The sequence below is a fragment of the Xenopus tropicalis genome, chromosome 3 (assembly GCF_000004195.4).
Source record: "Xenopus tropicalis strain Nigerian chromosome 3, UCB_Xtro_10.0, whole genome shotgun sequence".
Taxonomy (NCBI): domain Eukaryota; kingdom Metazoa; phylum Chordata; class Amphibia; order Anura; family Pipidae; genus Xenopus; species Xenopus tropicalis.
The window spans coordinates 8564638-8587521 of NC_030679.2; the positions used below are offsets into that span (position 1 = coordinate 8564638).

General features: G+C 45.1%; 2 protein-coding genes across 25 annotated transcripts in view; both read left to right on the plus strand.

Moving 5' to 3' along the window:
• Positions 1 to 22884, plus strand: part of mical3 (microtubule associated monooxygenase, calponin and LIM domain containing 3) — a 147017-nt gene that overhangs the window by 56675 nt on the left and 67458 nt on the right. For all 24 annotated transcript variants that reach the window (XM_031898574.1, XM_031898572.1, XM_031898576.1 and 21 more), the window contains exons 2-10: positions 4499 to 4844; positions 10233 to 10440; positions 11699 to 11815; positions 14115 to 14216; positions 17500 to 17655; positions 17857 to 17957; positions 20178 to 20435; positions 20653 to 20768; positions 21048 to 21174. In XM_031898574.1, coding sequence (XP_031754434.1) covers positions 4581 to 4844; positions 10233 to 10440; positions 11699 to 11815; positions 14115 to 14216; positions 17500 to 17655; positions 17857 to 17957; positions 20178 to 20435; positions 20653 to 20768; positions 21048 to 21174 — 1449 coding nt within the window. In that variant the 5' untranslated portion in view covers positions 4499 to 4580. The remainder of the gene's footprint in view (positions 1 to 4498; positions 4845 to 10232; positions 10441 to 11698; positions 11816 to 14114; positions 14217 to 17499; positions 17656 to 17856; positions 17958 to 20177; positions 20436 to 20652; positions 20769 to 21047; positions 21175 to 22884) is intronic.
• On the plus strand, positions 18613 to 20166 carry LOC116409682 (uncharacterized protein FLJ40521-like). Its single transcript, XM_031898591.1, has 2 exons — positions 18613 to 19678; positions 19735 to 20166. The coding sequence occupies exons 1-2, from the start codon at positions 18877 to 18879 to the stop codon at positions 20088 to 20090; spliced, it is 1158 nt and encodes a 385-aa protein (XP_031754451.1). The 5' UTR covers positions 18613 to 18876; the 3' UTR covers positions 20091 to 20166.

Below are 22884 nucleotides of genomic sequence, written 5' to 3' on the forward strand. Positions count from 1 at the left end.
GAATGGGATAGGGACCTTAGATTGTAAGCTCACTGGGGCAGGGACTGATGGGAATGTGATAGGGACCTTAGATTGTAAGCTCACTGGGGCAGGGACTGATGGGAATGTGAATAATGTATAATCTCTGTACAGCACTATGGAATATGTCACCACTATAAAAGTAAAGAGTAATAATCACCTGTTTTTAGCAACCACTAGCCCTGGGGTTCCCATGCTGCGGGCCCGGCCCCTGAGGGGGACCATGACAGAAGGCTCGTTAGGATGATTGTTGTGGGTGAATGCCTAATTACTGCCTTGGGTTTACCAGGAACTATGGGAGAGCGACATTATCTTTACATATCTGAATGCAAAGGGGTGTGCAACACTTAAAGCCTCCTCCTGCACCGTTGCATGTTTATATATATCTATATATATCTACAGTCTTGGTTTTTATAGGGGAAATTGCCTTTTTCAGCTTAACCCACTGTCTCGCTCTATTTGCAGTAAATAAACGCGGTTGCAATAGCCGCTGCTTTTCATATGAATTCCTCCCCCCCCCCCCCCCCCCCCCCCATTTCATATTTTGCCGACACTCCCCATAGTTGCAGATTTACCCTTTGTCCCATTGCAGGACGCTCCGGCTTCCCGTTGGGGTCGGAAGGTTGCCATAGAGGTGCCAAATCCCTTTCCTTTCTGCTTTTGTTACTTTCCCTATTGCTCATTTTCGTGTTTAACCCTTTAGTACCTGTTCATTGGTACACTGAGCTCACATTTCCCGGGGCAGAGACAGCTCAGGGTGCGGCATAATGGTGTCATCTCTGTTTCTCGGCTGCTCAGCATTCTCTCCCTGCAGGAGTTGCACACAGCGGGGGTCTACTTTTCATTACCGATAATGTGTGCGTAGTAAGACAAATTTCCCTGATTGCTGGCATAGGAAGCAACTGCATGTCCTCATTATTAACTTGACTCTGGGATATTATAGCAGGGTTGACAGTGATAGTCTTTCCAGTATGAAGCACACAAATAGTCAACATATTTAGAAGCGATCACTCAAAAAAATCTGTTTCTCTGGTAAGTGACCCTGGCAACCAGATTCCTGTTTAAATGCAAAACTATTGTAGAGAGCAGCTAGATAGCTGGTCTATTTGACAGTGCCATATCTGCCATAGGCAGCAAGTTTCCACATATATCTCTAGGGCAGCGAACCCCAACCTCCTTGGATGTTGCTCTCAGTTCCCCCAAACCAGGTACAAGTATTGGACCCCTTATCTGGAAACCCATTATCCAGATTACAGAAAGGCCATCTCCCATAGACTCCATTTTAATCAAATAATTCACACTTTTAAAAATGATTTCCTTTTTCACTGTAATAATAAAACAGTACCTGTACTTGATCCCAACTAAGATATAATTACCCCTTATTGGGGGCAGAACAGCCCTATTGGGTTTATTTCATGGTTAAATGATTCCCTTTTCTCTGTAATAATAAAACAGTACCTGTACTTGATCCCAACTAAGATATAATTACCCCTTATTGGGGCAGAACAGCCCTATTGGGTTTATTTCATGGTTAAATGATTCCCTTTTCTCTGTAATAATAAAACAGTACCTGTACTTGATCCCAACTAAGATATAATTACCCCTTATTGGGGCAGAACAGCCCTATTGGGTTTATTTCATGGTTAAATGATTCCCTTTTCTCTGTAATAATAAAACAGTACCTGTACTTGATCCCAACTAAGATATAATTACCCCTTATTGGGGCAGAACAGCCCTATTGGGTTTATTTCATGGTTAAATGATTCCCTTTTCTCTGTAATAATAAAACAGTACCTGTACTTGATCCCAACTAAGATATAATTACCCCTTATTGGGGCAGAACAGCCCTATTGGGTTTATTTAATGGTTAAATGATTCCCTTTTCTCTGTAATAATAAAACAGTACCTGTACTTGATCCCAACTAAGATATAATTACCCCTTATTGGGGCAGAACAGCCCTATTGGGTTTATTTCATGGTTAAATGATTCCCTTTTCTCTGTAATAATAAAACAGTACCTGTACTTGATCCCCACATTGTGGGCTGCCTGATGTACCGCCAGGATTTCTGACAGCTGAGCTGGTTAGGGAACATGGAGCAGCTGCTGATGGAATCCTGAGAGGCCCAAAGCCCAAAGGGCATCCAATCGCTTTTTGTTTTATCAGCCACTAATTGCATAATTATCTAGTCGGCATGGAATCTGCACGGATACAGACGCTCTCGTTTACTTCCCTCCTCTCCCATGAACTATTAGGGCTCTGGTACACGGGGAGATTAGTCGCCCGCGGCAAAACTCCCTGCTCGTGGGCGACTAATCTCCTCGAGTTGCTTTCCCTCTGCCATCCCACCGGCGAACATGTAAGTCGCCGGCGGGATGGCAGGGCTAGGCAACTCGGGGAGATTAGTCGCCCGCGAACAGGGAGTTAATCGCGGGCGACTAATCTTCCCCGTGTGCCAGAGCCCTTAGGGCTCTGGTACACGGGGAGATTAGTCGCCCGCGGCAAAACTCCCTGCTCGCGGGCGACTAATCTCCCCGTGTACCAGAGCCCTTAGGGTGAAGACACACCGAGCTACTTAGTAGCAGCTACTTGTCACAGCTACTAAATGCCAGAAAATCCCCTGCCATAGACAATATTGAGAATTGTCTCTGCTAAAACACACAACGAGACAGTTATCAGTAAATGATCAGCATTGTCTATTTTAGTAGCTGCTACTAGTAGCTCTGTGTGTCTTCACCCTTAGGGTGAAGACACACAGAGCTACTAGTAGCAGCTACTTGTCGTGGCTACTAAAATAGACAATACTGATCATTTACTGATAATTGTGTCTGTGTGTTTTAGCAGAGGCAATTCTCAGTATTGTCTATGGCAGGGGATTTTCTTGTGTTTAGTAGCAGTGACAAGTAGCTGCTACTAAGTAGCTCTGTGTCTTCACCCTTAAAGAGTTTGTTGACCTTTAACTTTTTGTAAGATAAAGGAAGTGCTATTCTGAGATTATTTGTAATTGGTTTTATGTTTTTATTAATTGCAGTATTTGAATTATTTTGCTTTTTGTTCAGCAGCTCTCCAGTTTGGAAGTTTGGTAACCGGTTGCTAGGGTTCAATTGAACCTGGCAACCAGGCAGTGATTTAAAAGAGAGACAGCAATATGTGTAGAAGATGGGCTATATAGAAAGATAAGGAATAAATAGTAACAGTAACATTGTTGATCACCTTACTACTAACTTTTAGTATGGTGCAGAGCTTGGTATTCTGAGGCAATTTGTAATTGGTCTTGCTTTTTGTTCTGCTGCTCCTCCAGTTTGGAATGTCAGCAATTACCTGGTTGCTAGGGTTCAAATCACCCTAGCAACCAGGCAGTGATTTGAATAAACAACTGGAATAGGAAAAGCAGAGTGACTGAATAGAAAGAGAAGTAATAAAAAGTATTAATAACAATAACATTGTAGCCTCACAGACCAGTAGTTTTTGGCTGCCCCCCCCCCCCCATACCTTTTTTAAAGTTCAAGTGAGTCGGGGAAAAAAGGGCTATTAATTCAAAAACTATAAGAAATTAAAAAACGAAAACTTCAAATGATATGCATTACTCTGTTTTTGCTGCCCCATCTCTCTGTTGGAAAGCGACCGCACCAAACAGCCATGGTTTCTAAGCAATGAAAACAGAATCTTTTTTATTTTGTGTTTGCCTTCCTGGCTGTTTTATCAGGAGTCGGCCGCGTTACAGTTCCATTCCACCCTCCGTGCGTCTGATTCGGTGCCAAAATAACCCCGCTCATCTCCAAAGTCAGCAAAGCGACCAGGCCGGGATGGGGCTGCCGCGTTTGGCTTTTATCAAGCTTTTTTTTTTCCCCCTTAACTGATGGGATGGACATTAACTGGCTCTGCACAATGGCACGGCGGGGAGGGATATGCCTTTAAATGAGCACCCTGTCCATATGTTGCCCTTTACGCTCCTATTAACCCTTTCATGGGACCATGCTCCGAATCGAACGGAGCCGCACGCACAAACATATGCAGTCGGGGAGCTTACCCCATTTATTGTGACCACCTTGATCAACTTTTCGGGGGGGATACACCCTTCATCAGGATAAAATTCAAAGCACACACCATACACTTATAGCAACAGACAATCCTGCCTCCCTTTATCCAGGGTCCAATAGGAAACCAAGGCCAAGTAGGTTACCTGAAAAAAAAATAAGCATTTCAAAGTGCCCATTTCTTAAACCCCTTTACACAGTACACTGTATATTTAATAACACTCCCGCACTCTATCACAAGAAGGGAAAGTGTTATTAAATATACAGTGTACTGTGTAAAGGGGTTTAAGAAATGGGCACTTTGAAATGCTTTTTTGTTTTCAGATAACCTACTTGGCCTTGGTTTCCAAAATATTGGCAAAATGTTATCAGCACAGGGATTGGTAGATAGGTGGGCCAGTTTTGATTGTTGGACGTTCTGATTGGTTTGTTCTTCTTTCCTAGGTTAGCCATGCTGGCCTCGTAGCAGCGCCTCACCTCGGAAGGATCTCGGGCGGGTGTGGGGGGGCCCGGCCCTGCCTAGACCATGGAAGAAAGTAAGAATGATAAGGCCAACCTGTCGCACGCGTTGTTTGACCGCTTTGTCCAGGCCACCACGTGCAAGGGAACTTTGAAGAGTTTCCAGGAGCTGTGCGACCATTTGGATTTGAAGCCCAAAGACTACCGGACCTTCTATCATAAACTCAAGTCCAAGCTCAACTATTGGAAGGCCAAGGCGCTATGGTCCAAACTGGACAAGAGAGGGGCTCACAAGGATTACAAGAAGGGGAAAGCATGCATCAACACCAAGGTGGGTTTGTCTTGTAGCTAAAGGTGACAAATTCCTTCCCAAAATATATGGGGATCAGTGGAGTGTAAAACATACCCATATGTATAAATACAAATATACAGAGAAGGAATGTTCTGGGCACACAATAAGCTGTACCCCCATACTGTACTGTCTAAGGGAAACACTATGGCACCCCCTAGCCATATGTATAAATACAAATATACAGAGAAGGAATGTTCTGGGCACACAATAAGCTGTACCCCCATACTGTACTGTCTAAGGGAAACACTATGGCACCCCCTACCCATATGTATAAATACAAATATACAGAGAAGGAATGTTCTGGGCACACAATAAGCTGTACCCCCATACTGTACTGTCTAAGGGAAACACTATGGCACCTCCTACCCATAAGTATAAATACAAATATACAGAGAAGGAATGTTCTGGGCACACAATAAGCTGTACCCCCATACTGTACTGTCTAAGGGAAACACTATGGCACCCCCTACCCATATGTATAAATACAAATATACAGAGAAGGAATGTTCTGGGCACACAATAAGCTGTACCCCCATACTGTACTGTCTAAGGGAAACACTATGGCACCTCCTACCCATATGTCTAAATACAAATATACAGTCTCGTACCTTGTGAATAACCAAAGATAGGCATGTACAGTTATTTAGATACTACATAGACAATTGAGGATTATTGCCCAGACCAGGGACAAAAATTGGCAGATACACATTAGTTTTAAAAATTCGCAGCTTGGGGTTAACACATTTTTTTTTTCAAAGCTATGTATGTATATATGTATATATGTATATCTTTATTTATAAAGTGCTACTTATGTATGCAGCGCTGTGCAGTAAAATACATTGATACAGGGGGTTATTAAGATAATAATAGATAAATACAAAGTATAACAATAAATACAAGATACAGTTGCAATAAGTTAAGGGCTGTGGCAGACAAGGAGATTAGTTGCCTGCATAACATAGCCTTAGCTTCCCAGGTGCCCTCAGTCATGCGACTTGTGCTTTGATAAACATCAGTGGCACTTTACTGCTGCACTTCAAATTGGAATTATATCACCCTCCCCCCCAGCAGCTGATCAGCAGAACAATGGGGAAGGTAACAAGATAACAACTCCTTGACACCCGCATTGTTTTAAAAAAAAACAAAAAAAAAAATGCTGCCATGCCCCACCTAGTGGTAGATATGAATAGCACTAGTAGAATCATTTATCTGCAATTGAACATTTTACTATTATAATAAAAACTTTAGCAACCTCGTTTCGTTCGATAATCGGTGCGTGTATGGCATGTCGGCGAGTCGACCGATATCGCAGGAAGCTGCTGATATCGGACGACTCGCCGATAGGACCAGTTTGAAAATTTTGATCGGGCGCCATAGAAGGCGCCTGACCAAATTTCTCCCTTCAGAGCTGAATCGCCAGAAGGAGGTAGAAATCCTATTGTTTCTACCTCCTTACCTGCCGATTCAGCCCTGAATGGTGTGTGGCAGATCTTACGATGTTTCGTGCGACCGATGGTCGTACGAAACATCGTCAGATCGCCACGTGTATGGCCAGCTTAAGGGACCCATATATGTCCAAATATCAGCACTCACTAAACCAATAGCCAATATCCGGGTGCTAACCATAAATTCATATATAGTCTCTTAGAAAGCACTCACGGTAAATATAAAAATAAAACAATTTATTTAAACAAAAATGTCTACGCATTTCGATCCATATAGGATCATCATCAGGACCGTCCTGATGATGATCCTATATGGATCGAAACGCGTAGACATATTTTTTATATATATATATACAGTATATACATACACACACACACATACATTCATACATACATACATACACACATGCACTGGGGTTAATTTGGAGAGGTTTAACTTGGACTTGATAGTGTTTTTTTTATTCAATATTAACCATGTGACTATGTTTGTGCCACAACCCTAAATGTATTGCAGGAAGTGGTTGCGTGAATTTACTGTACTTTCTTACATGGCAGGGGAAGATTTATATGGCGGATTAGAAGTTGCTATATGCAGTAACAGGGCTTGTGGATATGAAGGTCAAATAAACCCTCCATGAATCTTTCCCGTTGCGTCCTCCAGCTTAAAGAGGAGGCGGCTTAAAGGGGAGCTTCACCTTCACAATACTTGCTTTTTTCAAAAACATCAAATGAACAAATTGTACCCCCCAAACCCATATTTCAAGAAACCGCAATGAGGACTTTGTTAAAGGAACAGTAACACCAAAAAATGAAAGTGTATAAAAGTAACTAAAATATGATGTGCTGCTGCCCTGCACTGGTAAAAGTTGTGTGTTTACTTCAGGAAGTCTACTATAATTTATATAAATAAGCTGCTATGTAGCCATGGAGGCAGCCATTCAAAGGAGAAAAGGCACAGGCACATAGCAGATAACAGATAAAACACCATTGTATTCTACAGAACTTATCTGTTATCTGCTATGTAACCTGTGCCTTTTCTCCTTTTTTCCAGCTTGAATGGCTGCCCCCATGGCTACACAGCAGCTTATTATATAAATTATAGTAGTGTTACTGTAGCCAACACACCCGTTTTACCAGTGCAGGGCAACAGTGCATTATATTTTTATTACTTTAAAGCTCTTTCATTTTTTGGTGTTACTGTTCCTTTAAAGGCACCTATAATAATAAAATGGTTTCACCTAATAAAGCCTGCATTGTTGATTAAATGTGTGTGTAAAGGTGCCCATACACGTAAAGGCTCCCATACACGGGCCGATTGAAGCTGCCAATATGGGTCCCTTTGAGAAACGAGCGGCCTGACCGACCGATATCTGGCCTGAAATTGGCCAGATATCGATCGGCCAAGTTAGAAAATCCAGTCGGATCGGGGACCGCATCGGCTCGTTGATGCGGTCCCCAAACAGACTGCCCCATGGCCGCAAATGTAATCCGATCTGGGGCCAAACGATCGGATTATTTTTTTTTTTTAAAGCAACTTGCTACCCGATATCGCCCACCCGTAGGTGGGGGATATCGGGTAAAGATCGCCAAGCGAGCGGATCTTATAGTGTATGGGGACCTTAACAATCAGCTCGCCTGGCGATGTCTCCAAGCGAGTTGATCTTCTCCCGAAATCCCCACCTATGGGTGGGCGATATCGGGTGAATTTAGGCTAATTTGGTCGTTTGTCCCTGGGGCCAAGGGATCGAATTAGGATGCTGGAATAGGCGCAGTTGCGGTCCCCAATCCAACTACTTTTTTTAACCTGCCCGATTTCAGGCCAGATGTCGGTCAGGCAGGCCCGTCGTTTGTGCCCCTACACGGGCCATTAAGTTGCCGAATCGGTCTAAGGGACTGATATCTGCAGTTGAATCGGCCCATGTATGGCCACCTTAAGGCTTCAAGGCCTGATGCCATAACCGAAGAACATGGAGCATGGAGCTGGTTATGCACAGAGCAGGTAGGGTCCCACTTACTGGTTCTTAAACACTGGGAAGGTTTTTTATCAAACAGAAGTGCTTGCCTAATGCAGCCCTAATTTTGCTGGGCTACCATGTATCAACTGGGAAAGGATTCTCACGGGGTTAAACACAGAAGGAAAATGGAATATCTTTAAAATGTTGCTTAACGAGTGTATAGGTCAGTATATTCCCCCTGTAAGCAAGGAAAGACTTCACAAAACCAAACCTTTATGGTTGGATAAAAGTTTTAGTGTCTGGATTGGCAGCAAAAAATCCATCAGGCAGCTAAGGGGTAAAAAGAAATCCAAAAGAAGGGGTGGGACCCTTATTATCACAGGGGGGTCAGTTGGTTGATGAGAACGGGGAAAAAGCAGTAAAACTCTTATTTTTCATCGGTCTACACACCTGAGGAGCCAGCTTATGAAGGCTTCCATTTTAATAGACTCAATTCTAGTAATAGAACTACTGACGCATGGGTCACTCAGAGACTTGAACATATAAAGGTAAACAAAGGGTCCAGGGCCGGATGGGATTCATCCCAGGGTATTAAACAAGCTTAGCTCTGTGATTGCCAAACCTCTTCACTTAATTTGTCAGGATTCATTGAGGTCTGGCATGGTGCCGAGAGACTGTTATTCAGAAAAGGATCCTGTTCTCAGCCTGAAAATTATAGGCCTGTTAGTCTGACATCACAGGTAGGAAAGCTTTTGGAAGGGGTAATAAGGGATAGGGTACTTGAATACATTGCAAATCACAGTATGCCCTTCCTAGTGATGCTGTAATAGCAGATTCTGTTAATGCCTATAAGAGGGGCCTGGATGAATTCTTGAACAAGCACAGTATCCAAGGCTATTGTGTTACTAATATCTACAGTTAGTATTAATGTTTGTATATATAGTTTATGTATGTGTGTGTACAGATAGGTCAGTGTGGGTCTGTATGGGAGTGGATAGATAGGTCAGTGTGGGTCTGTATGGGAGTGGATAGATGGGTCAGTGTGGGTCTGTATGGGAGTGGATAGATGGGTCAGTGTGGGTCTGTATGGGAGTGGATAGATAAGTCAGTGTGGGTCTGTATGGGAGGGGATAGATAGGTCAGTGTGGGTCTGTATGGGAGTGGATAGATAGGTCAGTGTGGGTCTGTATGGGAGTGGATAGATAGGTCAGTGTGGGTCTGTATGGGAGTGGATAGATAGGTCAGTGTGGGTCTGTATGTGAGTGGATAGGTCAGTATGGGTCTGTATGGGAGTGGATAGATAGGTCAGTGTGGGTCTGTATGGGAGTGGATAGATGGGTCAGTGTGGGTCTGTATGGGAGTGGATAGATGGGTCAGTGTGGGTCTGTATGGGAGTGGATAGATAAGTCAGTGTGGGTCTGTATGGGAGGGGATAGATAGGTCAGTGTGGGTCTGTATGGGAGTGGATAGATAGGTCAGTGTGGGTCTGTATGGGAGTGGATAGATAGGTCAGTGTGGGTCTGTATGTGAGTGGATAGGTCAGTATGGGTCTGTATGTGAGTGGATAGATAGGTCAGTGTGGGTCTGTATGGGAGTGGATAGATGGGTCAGTATGGGTCTGTATGGGAGTGGATAGATAGGTCAGTGTGGGTCTGTATGGGAGTGGATAGATAGGTCAGTGTGGGTCTGTATGGGAGTGGATAGATAGGTCAGTGTGGGTCTGTATGGGAGTGGATAGATAGGTCAGTAAAAGTTCCCAGCATGCTGTAACCCTTCATAAGTTGGGGTGTTCTGGGAGATGTAGTCCAGAAACATTTTGTGAATCTGTAGCTAAACCAGTGTTGCCATCCCTTTTTAAAGGGGAAGTAGAAGTGAAGGGTGAATTGCTGGTTAAAAAGCCTTATGATATAGAGCAGGGGGATAGTAACCCATTAATTATCTCTCTTTTCATTTCTATCCCTGCACAGTGTCTGATCATCGGGGCGGGACCCTGCGGCCTACGGACAGCGATAGAACTCTGCTTCCTGGGGGCCAAAGTAGTCGTTGTGGAGAAGAGAGACGCCTTTTCTCGGAACAATGTTTTGCACCTTTGGCCCTTCACTATCCACGACCTGCGTGGGCTGGGGGCCAAGAAATTCTACGGGAAGTTCTGCGCCGGAGCCATTGATCATATCAGTAAGTGTCACGGACGCACCTCGCATTTCAGATTCAGCGTCAGCTAAGAGGCCACTGATTGGACGTCCTTAATCTATAATGTGCCGCAGTATGAGGGACAAAATCCTTAGGGTGAAGACACACAGAGCTACTAGTAGCAGCTACTTGTTGTGGCTATTAAAACAGACAATGCTGATCATTTACTGATAATTGTCTCTACGTGTGTTTTAGCAGAGGCAATTCTCATTATTGTCTATGGCAGGCTATTTTCTGGCATTTACTAGCCTTGAAAAAGTAGCTGCTACTAGTAGCTCTGTGTGTCTTCACCCTTAAGGGCAGGGTTAACTCCCCTGTTTTTAGGCTGTTAGATGGAAAATCCTAATTTTTAAGAGGATTAAAGATCATACAATACTGGTAGGAATAGTTAGAAATATCCATTACCAATGGATTTGATATTGCTGTTGTGCCGCAGAGCGCGGGAAAGACGTTTTCATTGGACGTCTCACTTCCCATGTGACATAGATCTCTGCTCATTTTAATTAGTTGAATTATAAGTTGAATAACGATGATTAGCTTGTTGGCGTAACCTCACAAAAGGTAACAGCCCTCCGTCTGCCGCCAGCGAGGGGTTTAGTCACCTGAACATGATACACAATTACTGCCCGTAATCTGATCTGCATCCTTGGAAAAAATGAATCATCTTTCATTGTGACGATATCCTCTTCCCCCCGGCTCCCCTGATTGCTGGCATCCGCTGCCTCTTTTTATCTGTATCTCACTTATTGCTCCGTAATTGCTGCACAAACAATGGGTCCTGTAGTGACTGCTGAAATATATTACAGGGGAATCCCTATGCTGCCATAGTTTTATGGTATCTCTCTGTATAGGCAATGAGCAAACTTTGGGGGCTGTTCCTGCTGAATTGTGCTTAGTACAGGGGAATCCCTATGCTGCCATAGTTTTATGGTATCTCTCTGTACAGGCTATGGGCAAACTTAGGGGGCTGTTCCTGCTGAATTGTGCTTAGTACAGGGGAATCCCTATGCTGCCATAGTTTTATGGTATCTCTCTGGACAGGCTATGGGCAAACTTAGGGGGCTGTTCCTGCTGAATTGTGCTTAGTACAGGGGAATCCCTATGTGCCATAGTTTTATGGTATCTCTCTGTACAGGCTATGAGCAAACTTAGGGGGCTGTTCCTGCTGAATTGTGCTTGGTACTAAGATGTTTTTGTTTAAACCATGTTTTAACCAGTATTTTTCTGTCTGTTTATACCCCAGGTATCCGGCAGCTGCAGCTTATTTTGCTCAAAGTCTGTCTGATCCTTGGGATCGAGATTCACGTTAATGTCGAGTTCCAAGGTTTGATCGAACCTCCAGAAGACCAGGAGAATCAGCGTGAGTGCTGCAGAACACTGCATTTATTGTATTGTGTTTTAAAAGGGAACTGCCATCCATATGGGAGTTCCACTTACTTGTTAATATATATACCCCCAGACTGTGTATGTCTGTTTAAAAATATATTGCCTTCATCTAAATAAACCATTTTCATAAAAATATACTTTTTTAGTAGTATATGCTATTGGGTAATCCTAAATAGAAGATTGCCATTTTAAGAATTAAGGGCCGCCTTCTGGGATCATAGGATTCACAGTGCATACAAACAAGCCAAGGCACACATACATGTTAGGCCCCATCAGCCAATGAATGGGCAGAGTTCTGCCTTTGGCCTCCACACTACTTCCTGTTACAGTTAGAGCTGCATCACTTCCTGTCCCCTTAATGGGTGGCAGAACAGTCCTATTGGGTTTATTTAATGGTTAAATGATTCCCTTTTCTCTATAATAATAAAACAGTACCTGTACTTGATCCCAACTAAGATATAATTACCCCTTATTGGGGGCAGAACATCCCTATTGGGGTTATTTAATGGTTAAATGATTCCCTTTTCTCTGTAATAATAAAACAGTACCTGTACTTGATCCCAACTAAGATATAATTACCCCTTATTGGGGGAAGAACAGCCCTATTGGGTTTATTTAATGGTTAAATGATTCCCTTTTCTCTGTAATAATAAAACAGTACCTGTACTTGATCCCAACTAAGATATAATTACCCCTTATTGGGGGAAGAACAGCCCTATTGGGTTTATTTAATGGTTAAATGATTCCCTTTTCTCTGTAATAATAAAACAGTACCTGTACTTGATCCCAACTAAGATATAATTACCCCTTATTGGGGGCAGAACAGCCCTATTGGGTTTATTTCATGGTTAAATGATTCCCTTTTCTCTGTAATAATAAAACAGTACCTGTACTTGATGCCTACTAAGATATAATTACCCCTTATTGGGGCAGAACAGCCCTATTGGGTTTATTTCATGGTTAAATGATTCCCTTTTCTCTGTAATAATAAAACAGTACCTGTACTTGATGCCTACTAAGATATAATTACCCCTTATTGGGGCAGAACAGCCCTATTGGGTTTATTTCATGGTTAAATGATTCCCTTTTCTCTGTAATAATAAAACAGTACCTGTACTTGATCCCAACTAAGATATAATTACCCCTTATTGGGGGCAGAACAGCCCTATTGGGTTTATTTCATGGTTAAATGATTCCCTTTTCTCTGTAATAATAAAACAGTACCTGTACTTGATCCCAACTAAGATATAATTACCCCTTATTGGGGGCAGAACAGCCCTATTGGGTTTATTTAATGGTTAAATGATTCCCTTTTCTCTGTAATAATAAAACAGTACCTGTACTTGATGCCTACTAAGATATAATTACCCCTTATTGGGGGCAGAACAGCCCTATTGGGTTTATTTCATGGTTAAATGATTCCCTTTTCTCTGTAATAATAAAACAGTACCTGTACTTGATGCCTACTAAGATATAATTAATCCTTATTGGAGCCAAAATAATCCTTTTGGGTTTAACTACTGTTTAAATTTAATTTGCAGATTTAAGGTAGGAGATCCGAATTACATATATATTATATATATATATATATATATATATATATATATATATATATATATATATATATATATATATATATATATATATATATATATATATATATATTAATTATATATATATATATTGATTATATATTTAAGTTTGGCGAGATTCTTTGATAGGTTTCTTTACATAGTCTATATTATCTATTGGTTAAGAATTCATTCTATGGGTATAGTTTCCCTTTAACCCCTATATTAAAATGCTGAACTTACAGCCCTCAATGTCATCCTTTATATAGTGCTAATCTGTCCATTTTTCATTTCATATATAAGGTTCCCTGTAGCATTGTGGGTGCATTTTTCCTTCCCAGTTCTGCATTTATTTGCCTCGTGACATGGATAAATATTTGTTCCTTGAGGTGATGTTGGCAGAAAGTCATGGTGGGACCCTTGCCCGGTGCAGTTACACAACGCACGCCGTGCTCGCTTGCCTAAGGGTGCAATAATCCCACAAACTAAGATCTGAGCAGTTATGTAGTTTGCACTGTGTTGCAGCGTGGGCGTGCATTCTATACTAAGGATTTAATGGGGCAATATTAAAAAATGGTGAAAATAAAGGCTAACTTTGCCTATAGGGACTTACCCTTTACATGACCGGTGACTGCAGCATGGTGTATGGGGGTTCATTCAGTGTGCAATTACTCCGCTATTTAAACTCCTTTTATGTTCCAGGGAGCGGCTGGCGAGCAAAGGTTTACCCAAAAGGACACTGTGTGTCTGACTATGAATTCGATGTCATTATTGGTGCAGACGGAAGGCGAAACACGCTGGCAGGTAAATCATATGTGGGATCCCTAAAGGCAGGGATCCCCAACCTTTTTTACCCGTGAGCAACATTCAAATGCAAAAAGAGTTGGGGAGCAACACAAGCATGAAAATGGTACCTGGAGGTGCCATATAAGGGCTATGATTGGCTATTTGGTAACCCTTAAGCTGGCCATACACGTGGCAATCTGACGATGTTTCGTGTGACCATCGGTCGCACGAAACATCGTCAGATGTGCCACACACCATTCAGGGCTGAATCGGCAGGTAAGGAGGTAGAAACAATAGGATTTCTACCTCCTTCTGCCGATTCAGCTCTGAAGGGAGATTTTGATCAGGCGCCCGATCAAAATTTTCCAACTGGTCCGATCGGCGAGTCGGCCGATATCAGCAGCTTCCTGCGATATCGGTCGACTCGCCGACATACCATACACGCACCGAATATCGTACGAAACGAGGTTTCGTACGATATTATCGGTGCGTGTATGGCCACCTTTATGTTGATTTACAGCCTATAGAAGGCTTTGTTTGGCTTTACACTGGGTTTTATGCCACCAAAACTTGCCTCCAAGCCAATAATTCAAAAACAAGCACCTACTTTGAGGCCACTGGGAGCAACATCCAAGGGGCTGGGGAGCAACATGTTGCTCACGAGCTACTGGTTGGGGATCACTGCCTAAAGGGATTCAATTTTCAAAGGAAAATGTAATAAGGTTTTTTTTTTATTTTACTATTAAGGGTAATTACAGACCATTGGCCAGTAGTTCAAGCCTTTTAGTGTTTTAATATTGATGATTGTGGCATACAGCTCATGAAAACCCAAAATTCCTATCTCAAAAAATTAGCATATCATGAAAAGGTTCTCTAAACGAGCTATTAACCTAATCATCTGAATCAACTAATTAACTCTAAACACCTGCAAAAGATTCCTGAGGCGTTTAAAAACTCCCAGCCTGGTTCATTACTCAAAACCGCAATCATGGGTAAAGGTGGCCATACACGAGCAGATCCGCTCGCTTGGCGATGTCGCCAAGCGAGCGGATCTTCCCCCGATATCCCCACCTACGGGTGGGCGATATCGGGGAGCATTTAGGTAAAAAAAAAAAAAAAATCCGATCGTTTGGCCCTGGGGCCAAACGATCGGATTATGTGGGCGGCAATAGGGCAGTCGGATTGGGGACCGCATCAACGAGCCGATGCGGTCCCCGATCCGACCGGATTTTCTAACCTGGCCGATCGAGATCTGGCCAATTTCAGGCCAGATATCGGTCGGCCAGGCCTCTCTGCTCTCCCCATACATGGGCCGATTAGCTGCCGAATCGGTCCAAGGGACCGATATCGGCAGCTATAGTCGGCCCGTGTATGGGGACCTTTAGACTGCCGACCTGACTGCTTTCCAGAAGGCCATCATTGACACCCTCAAGCAAGAGGGTAAGACACCGAAAGAAATTTCTGAACGAATAGGCTGTTCCCAGAGTGCTGTATCAAAGCACCTCAGTGGGAAGTCTGTGGGAAGGAAAAAGTGTGGCAGAAAACGCTGCACAACAAGAACAGGTGACCGGACCCTGAGGAAGATTGTGGAGAAGGACCGATTCCAGACCTTGGGGGACCTGCGGAACCAGTGGACTGAGTCTGGAGTAGAAACATCCAGAGCCACCGTGTACAGGCGTGTGCAGGAAATGGGCTACAGGTGCCGCATTCCCCAGGTCAAGCCACTTTTGAACCAGAAACAGCGGCAGAAGCGCCTGACCTGGGCTACAGAGAAGCAGCACTGGACTGTTGCTCAGTGGTCCAAATTACTTTTTTCGGATGAAAGCAACTTTTGCATGTCATTCGGAAATCAAGGTGCCAGAGTCTGGAGGAAGACTGGGGAGAGGGAAATGCCAACATGCCTGAAGTCCAGTGTCAAGTACCCACAGTCAGTGATGGTCTGGGGTGCCATGTCAGCTGCTGGTGTTGGTCCACTGTGTTTTATCAAGGGCAGGGTCAATGCAGCTAGCTATCAGGAGATTTTGGAGCACTTCATGCAAGAGCCAACACTCTGGATGAGCTTAAGGCCGCTATCGAAGCATCCTGGGCCTCCATAACACCTGAGCAGTGCCACCGGCTGATTGGCTCCATGCCACGCCACATTGAAGCAGTCATTTCTGCAAAAGGATTCCCGACCAAGTACTGAGTGCATAACTGAACATAATTATTTGAAGGTTGACTTTTTTTGTATTAAAAACACTTTTCTTTTATTGGTCGGATGAAATATGCTTGGGTTTTCATGAGCTGTATGCCACAATCATCAATATTAAAACAACAAAAGGCTTGAACTACTTCAGTTGTGTGTAATGAATCTAATATATATGAAAGTCTAATGTTTATCAGTACATTACAGAAAATAATGAACTTTATCAGAATATGCAATTTTTTTTGAGAAGGACCTGTATGTATATATATATATAATGTTATATTATGTAATATATTATATTATAAAGTCCCAGAGAGGGTAGCACACCACAAAATGGGGGTCAAAGCCTGGGTGCTAATGCAACAAAATCAAAATATAAATGCAGCAAAAGCCAGCGCTCACAGGACTTTAGGAATCAAAAAATAAATGTTGACAAAAACTTCCTTACATGGTATTTTTATTCAACGTTTCAGTTCCTCACAGGAACTTTCGTCAGGGAGACAGCCACAGAATGTGTACAAACAGAATGCAGAATGGCGCCAAAATGCGTTACTAGGCAACCACAAAATAATCCCTAAATAAATAATTTTGATTGTTCAAGAACTCATCCATATAGATATATATATATATATATAGTTGGCAACATTCCTTTAGAAGCTCTCGGATGAGGCATGTAGTAGTTATGTCTATAATAAACAGTATGGTAGCTCCCGCCACTAAATAACATTTAAAGAACATGTAAACCCCACACGCAAAAACTTAATCTGTGATTAAATACCCAGCAGTCCGGTTCAATCATTCAATTGTTGATAGTAAGGCTGCAGCATCCTCTTAATCACTTAGATTTCCTTCTCCTCCTGTAACCCTCTCGGCCCCCTCCCTCAGGAATTTACTTGGGCTGTTGGCTACTGGGCATGCTCAGTTCTTCCCAGCTCAGATTACTAAACACACCCACCAGTCTAGCAGCCAGTGAAGACGTGGCAAACAGAGGGTATATATGCAGTACACATGATGCCATTTGGGTGGGGGTGATGTTTCCAACATATACACGTTGTAGTAAAATGTAGGCTTTACATGTCCTTTTAATCTGTGTATTGTCCTTTGGGATTGGTTCAGGTTTCCGGCGGAAAGAGTTTCGTGGTAAGTTGGCGATTGCAATCACGGCCAATTTCATCAACCGCAACACAACAGCCGAAGCGAAGGTGGAGGAGATCAGCGGCGTGGCCTTCATTTTCAACCAGAAGTTCTTTCAGGATCTACGAGAGGCGACAGGTCAGCACCTTGTTTAGAGCAGTCCAGTGGGTGGTTGGGTGACTTGCACATGTTTGAACTACCACTCCCTGCATTCCCCATGCAGCTTAAGGCTGGACATAGTGTTTTCGGATATATAAGTTGCACCTTCTGCTGGATTCCCAAGGCAAACACTGAGCCTGTTGCACGAGAGCCTGACTTTATTCTTTTCCTTTGTTTTAGGGATCGATCTGGAGAACATTGTTTATTATAAAGACGACACTCACTACTTTGTCATGACGGCAAAGAAACAGAGCTTGCTGGAGAAGGGAGTGATCTTACAGGTAAGAACCTGGCCACGTGCTTACTGCCCCTTCCTCAGAACTCAAGCCTTCTGGTCCTGTCACTGCAGATATTTTAGGGGAAAACTATCCAAAGCTGCCGATACATTGGCTCTACTGCTCCTGACTGAGGCAGTGATTTACTGGTTAATGTTTAGGAGTCAAAATGACTGCCTTCCTATCTAATACAAGGTGGAACTTCAGTCAGGAATCAATCAGGTTGGCTGGAAAATTGTGTTGTGGGTGCTTGTCCCAAGCAGGCCCTTAAGGTGTGCTGGCCTATGGGCTAAACAGTCGGGTCAGCCTGATTTGGCGCACTGCATCGGTGACCCAGTTTAAAGGAGAACAAAAGTGATTTCGGCATTTTACTGCCAATAAATTAGCCACATTAGTGCCACCTAGAACACTATATTTATTCTGCAGAAACCATTACCATACCTGAGTAAACAGCTTTAGAAGCTCGATCCGTTTGCTAAAGATAGCAGCTGCCATTTTAAGTAGCTTCCTGCCTGCAGTCTAGCCGTTATAACTGGGATCACACATTCCTAAGGCAGGGGAGAGGGAGTTCTTAGCATTCTGGTGGGAGGGGAGAGAGGAGAGAACTGCGCAGACTCTGGCCCTGGGAATTAAGGCTGTTTCTGAGAGAGGAAGTTGAACACTGGAACATCATGTTTACAAAAAAAGAGACAAAAAATTCCTGTGTTTCTTTTGGCGCCACCCAGTCATTGTAAGTATCTTTTTAATGTGTGGCAGCTTTTTACTATAGTACGACAAATATAGTGATAGCACAGTTTCTTTTTGCAGAAGTGCCTCTCCTGCTTATCTATTAATGTGACGGTCAAACGGTCACATTCTTCCAAGTCCAGAGACCTCCCATCACTAATGGGTTTAACATCCATCTGCCGTGTGACCTCTCTCATACATGTCATTCCTAAAGTTCTATACCATTCCCAGAAATACTTTCAACTTCCCAGAGGTCCCCGCTGCAAAGCCCTGTTTACTTCCCAGAGGTCCCTGCTGCAAAGGCCTGTTTCCTTCCCAGAGGTCCCCGCTGCAAAGCCCTGTTTACTTCCCAGAGGTCCCTGCTGCAAAGGCCTGTTTCCTTCCCAGAGGTCCCTGCTGCAAAGGCCTGTTTCCTTCCCAGAGGTCCCTGCTGCAAAGGCCTGTTTCCTTCCCAGAGGTCCCCGCTGCAAAGCCCTGTTTCCTTCCCAGAGGTCCCTGCTGCAAAGGCCTGTTTCCTTCCCAGAGGTCCCCGCTGCAAAGGCCTGTTTCCTTCCCAGAGGTCCCTGCTGCAAAGCCCTGTTTACTTCCCAGAGGTCCCTGCTGCAAAGGCCTATTTCCTTCCCAGAGGTCCCTGCTGCAAAGGCCTGTTTCCTTCCCAGAGGTCCCTGCTGCAAAGGACTGTTTCCTTCCCAGAGGTCCCCGCTGCAAAGGCCTGTTTCCTTCCCAAAGGTCCCCGCTGCAAAGGCCTGTTTCCTTCCCAGAGGTCCCTGCTGCAAAGGCCTGTTTCCTTCCCAGAGGTCCCTGCTGCAAAGGCCTGTTTCCTTCCCAGAGGTCCCTGCTGCAAAGGCCTGTTTCCTTCCCAGAGGTCCCTGCTGCAAAGGCCTGTTTCCTTCCCAGAGGTCCCTGCTGCAAAGGCCTGTTTCCTTCCCAGAGGTCCCTGCTGCAAAGGCCTGTTTCCTTCCCAGAGGTCCCTGCTGCAAAGGCCTGTTTCCTTCCCAGAGGTCCCCGCTGCAAAGGCCTGTAGGTCCTGCTGCAAAGGCCTGTTTCCTTCCCAGAGGTCCCTGCTGCAAAGGCCTGTTTCCTTCCCAGAGGTCCCCGCTGCAAAGGCCTGTTTCCTTCCCAGAGGTCCTTGCTGCAAAGCTCTGTTTCCTTCCCAGAGGTCCCTGCTGCAAAGCCCTGTTTCCTTCCCAGAGGTCCCTGCTGCAAAGCCCTTTTTCTTTCCCAGAGGTCCCTGCTGCAAAGCCCTGTTTCCTTCCCAGTGGTGCCTGCTGCAAAGGCCTGTTTCCTTCCCAGAGGTCCCCGCTGCAAAGGCCTGTTTCCTTCCCAGAGGTCCCTGCTGCAAAGGCCTGTTTCCTTCCCAGAGGTCCCTGCTGCAAATCCCTGCCTTCTTTCCCAGTGGTGCCTGCCTATTAAAATGATTGTGTTTTTAATGTGGCAATTGCCAGTTTTCCAGGTGGTAGTAATATTTTGCCCATTCAACGCATATTTTGCCTGTGACAGGATTATGCCGATACGGAGCTGTTACTTTCCCGTGCCAATGTGGACCAAGAAGCCCTCTTGAACTATGCCACAGAAGCTGCCAGGTTCTCAACCAATCAGCAGCTGCCCGCGCTGGACTTTGCCATAAATCACTATGGGCAGCCGGATGTGGCCATGTTTGACTTTACCTGTATGTACGCGTCGGAGAATGCCGCCCTTGTGCGGGAAAGGAATAACCAGAGGCTGCTGGTGGCATTGGTTGGAGACAGCCTTCTGGAGGTCAGTGATTCTCTTAACCCCGTAACACCCTGCTGCCTTGTGTGCTCTTACTTGGTGTCTATGGAGTATTTAAAAGAAGCTGGAGGAATTACAGCCTGCTGGCCCTATGTGTTTAGTCATAACCTAAGGCAGCAGCAAGTATTTGACACACATATACATATATGTCTCTATCTCTCTCTCTAATTTCATTTTTGATTTTCTATATATATTTCCTCAGCCCTTCTGGCCTATGGGAACCGGCATTGCACGCGGGTTTCTTGCTGCTATGGATTCCGCATGGATGGTACGAAGCTGGTCTCAAGGTGCCAGCCCTATGGAGGTGCTAGCAGAAAGGTAAGGGCAAGGCCAACGGTTACACCGTCTCTAACATATAAGCTTACCCTATATGTATGTAGCTACTGTGTATTCTACAATATGGCAGCATGTGTAGTGGCATCCTGTTTCCTTCTTACTATACCTACTGGGATGGAAGCTTGTTAGAACCAATAGGTCCAGAACCACAAGGAAACATGAGATCAGTTAACACAAGCATTCCCATGTTGCATATGGAATATATACCTATATAATGTTCCCTTGCTTAGACTTCTGCTCATCACTCTTCTTTTATTCCAGAGAGAGTATATACAGGCTCCTCCCTCAGACTACTCCTGAAAATGTGAGCAAGAACTTCAGCCAGTACAGCGTCGACCCAACTACTCGGTATCCCAATGTCAACTTGCAGTTCCTCCGACCCAGTCAAGTAAGCTGTTTTAACATTATTCTCACTCTACTAGCCAGGTCCAGACAGGGATTCAAAATAGGCCCTGGCATATCAAGTGCAAAGAGGCGCCACCAGCCTATGGCACTGTCTGTGGCACCTTACAGCAGCCCCCCTGGCATTCCCAGTACCCAGAGGCACAAACAGCCCCCCCAGCCCAATAAATAGCGACTGTCTGTGGCACCTTACAGCCCCCCTGGCATTCCCAGTACCCAGAGGCACAAACAGCCCCCCAGCCCAATAAATAGTGACTGTCTGTGGCACCTTACAGCCCCCCTGGCATTCCCAGTACCCAGAGGCACAAACAGCCCCCCCAGCCCAATAAATAGTGACTGTCTGTGGCACCTTACAGCCCCCCTGGCATTCCCAGTACCCAGAGGCACAAACAGCCCCCCCAGCCCAATAAATAGTGACTGTCTGTGGCACCTTACAGCCCCCCTGGCATTCCCAGTACCCAGAGGCACAAACAGCCCCCCCAGCCCAATAAATAGTGACTGTCTGTGGCACCTTACAGCCCCCCTGGCATTCCCAGTACCCAGAGGCACAAACAGCCCCCCCCAGCCCAATAAATAGCGACTGTCTGTGGCACCTTACAGCCCCCCTGGCATTCCCAGTACCCAGAGGCACAAACAGCCCCCCCAGCCCAATAAATAGTGACTGTCTGTGGCACCTTACAGCCCCCCTGGCATTCCCAGTACCCCGAGGCACAAACAGCCCCCCCAGCCCAATAAATAGTGACTGTCTGTGGCACCTTACAGCCCCCCTGGCATTCCCAGTACCCAGAGGCACAAACAGCCCCCTCCCAGCCCAATAAATAGCGACTGTCTGTGGCACCTTACAGCAGCCCCCCTGGCATTCCCAGTACCCAGAGGCACAAACAGCCCCCCCCCCCCAGCCCAATAAATAGCGACTGTCTGTGGCACCTTACAGCCCCCTGGCATTCCCAGTACCCAGAGGCACAAACAGCCCCCCCCCAGCCCAATAAATAGCGACTGTCTGTGGCACCTTACAGCCCCCTGGCATTCCCAGTACCCAGAGGCACAAACAGCCCCCTCCCAGCCCAATAAATAGTGAGTGTCTGTGGCACCTTACAGCCCCCTGGCATTCCCAGTACCCAGAGGCACAAACAGCCCCCTCAGCCCAATAAATAGTGACTGTCTGTGGCACCTTACAGCCCCCCTGGCATTCCCAGTACCCAGGGGCACAAACAGCCCCCCCCCCCAGCCCAATAAATAGTGACTGTCTGTGGCACCTTACAGCCCCCCTGGCATTCCCAGTACCCAGAGGCACAAACAGCCCCCCCAGCCCAATAAATAGTGACTGTCTGTGGCACCTTACAGCCCCCCTGGCATTCCCAGTACCCAGAGGCACAAACAGCCCCCTCCCAGCCCAATAAATAGCGACTGTCTGTGGCACCTTACAGCAGCCCCCCTGGCATTCCCAGTACCCAGAGGCACAAACAGCCCCCCCCCCCCCCAGCCCAATAAATAGCGACTGTCTGTGGCACCTTACAGCCCCCTGGCATTCCCAGTACCCAGAGGCACAAACAGCCCCCCCCCAGCCCAATAAATAGCGACTGTCTGTGGCACCTTACAGCCCCCTGGCATTCCCAGTACCCAGAGGCACAAACAGCCCCCCAGCCCAATAAATAGTGACTGTCTGTGGCACCTTACAGCCCCCCTGGCATTCCCA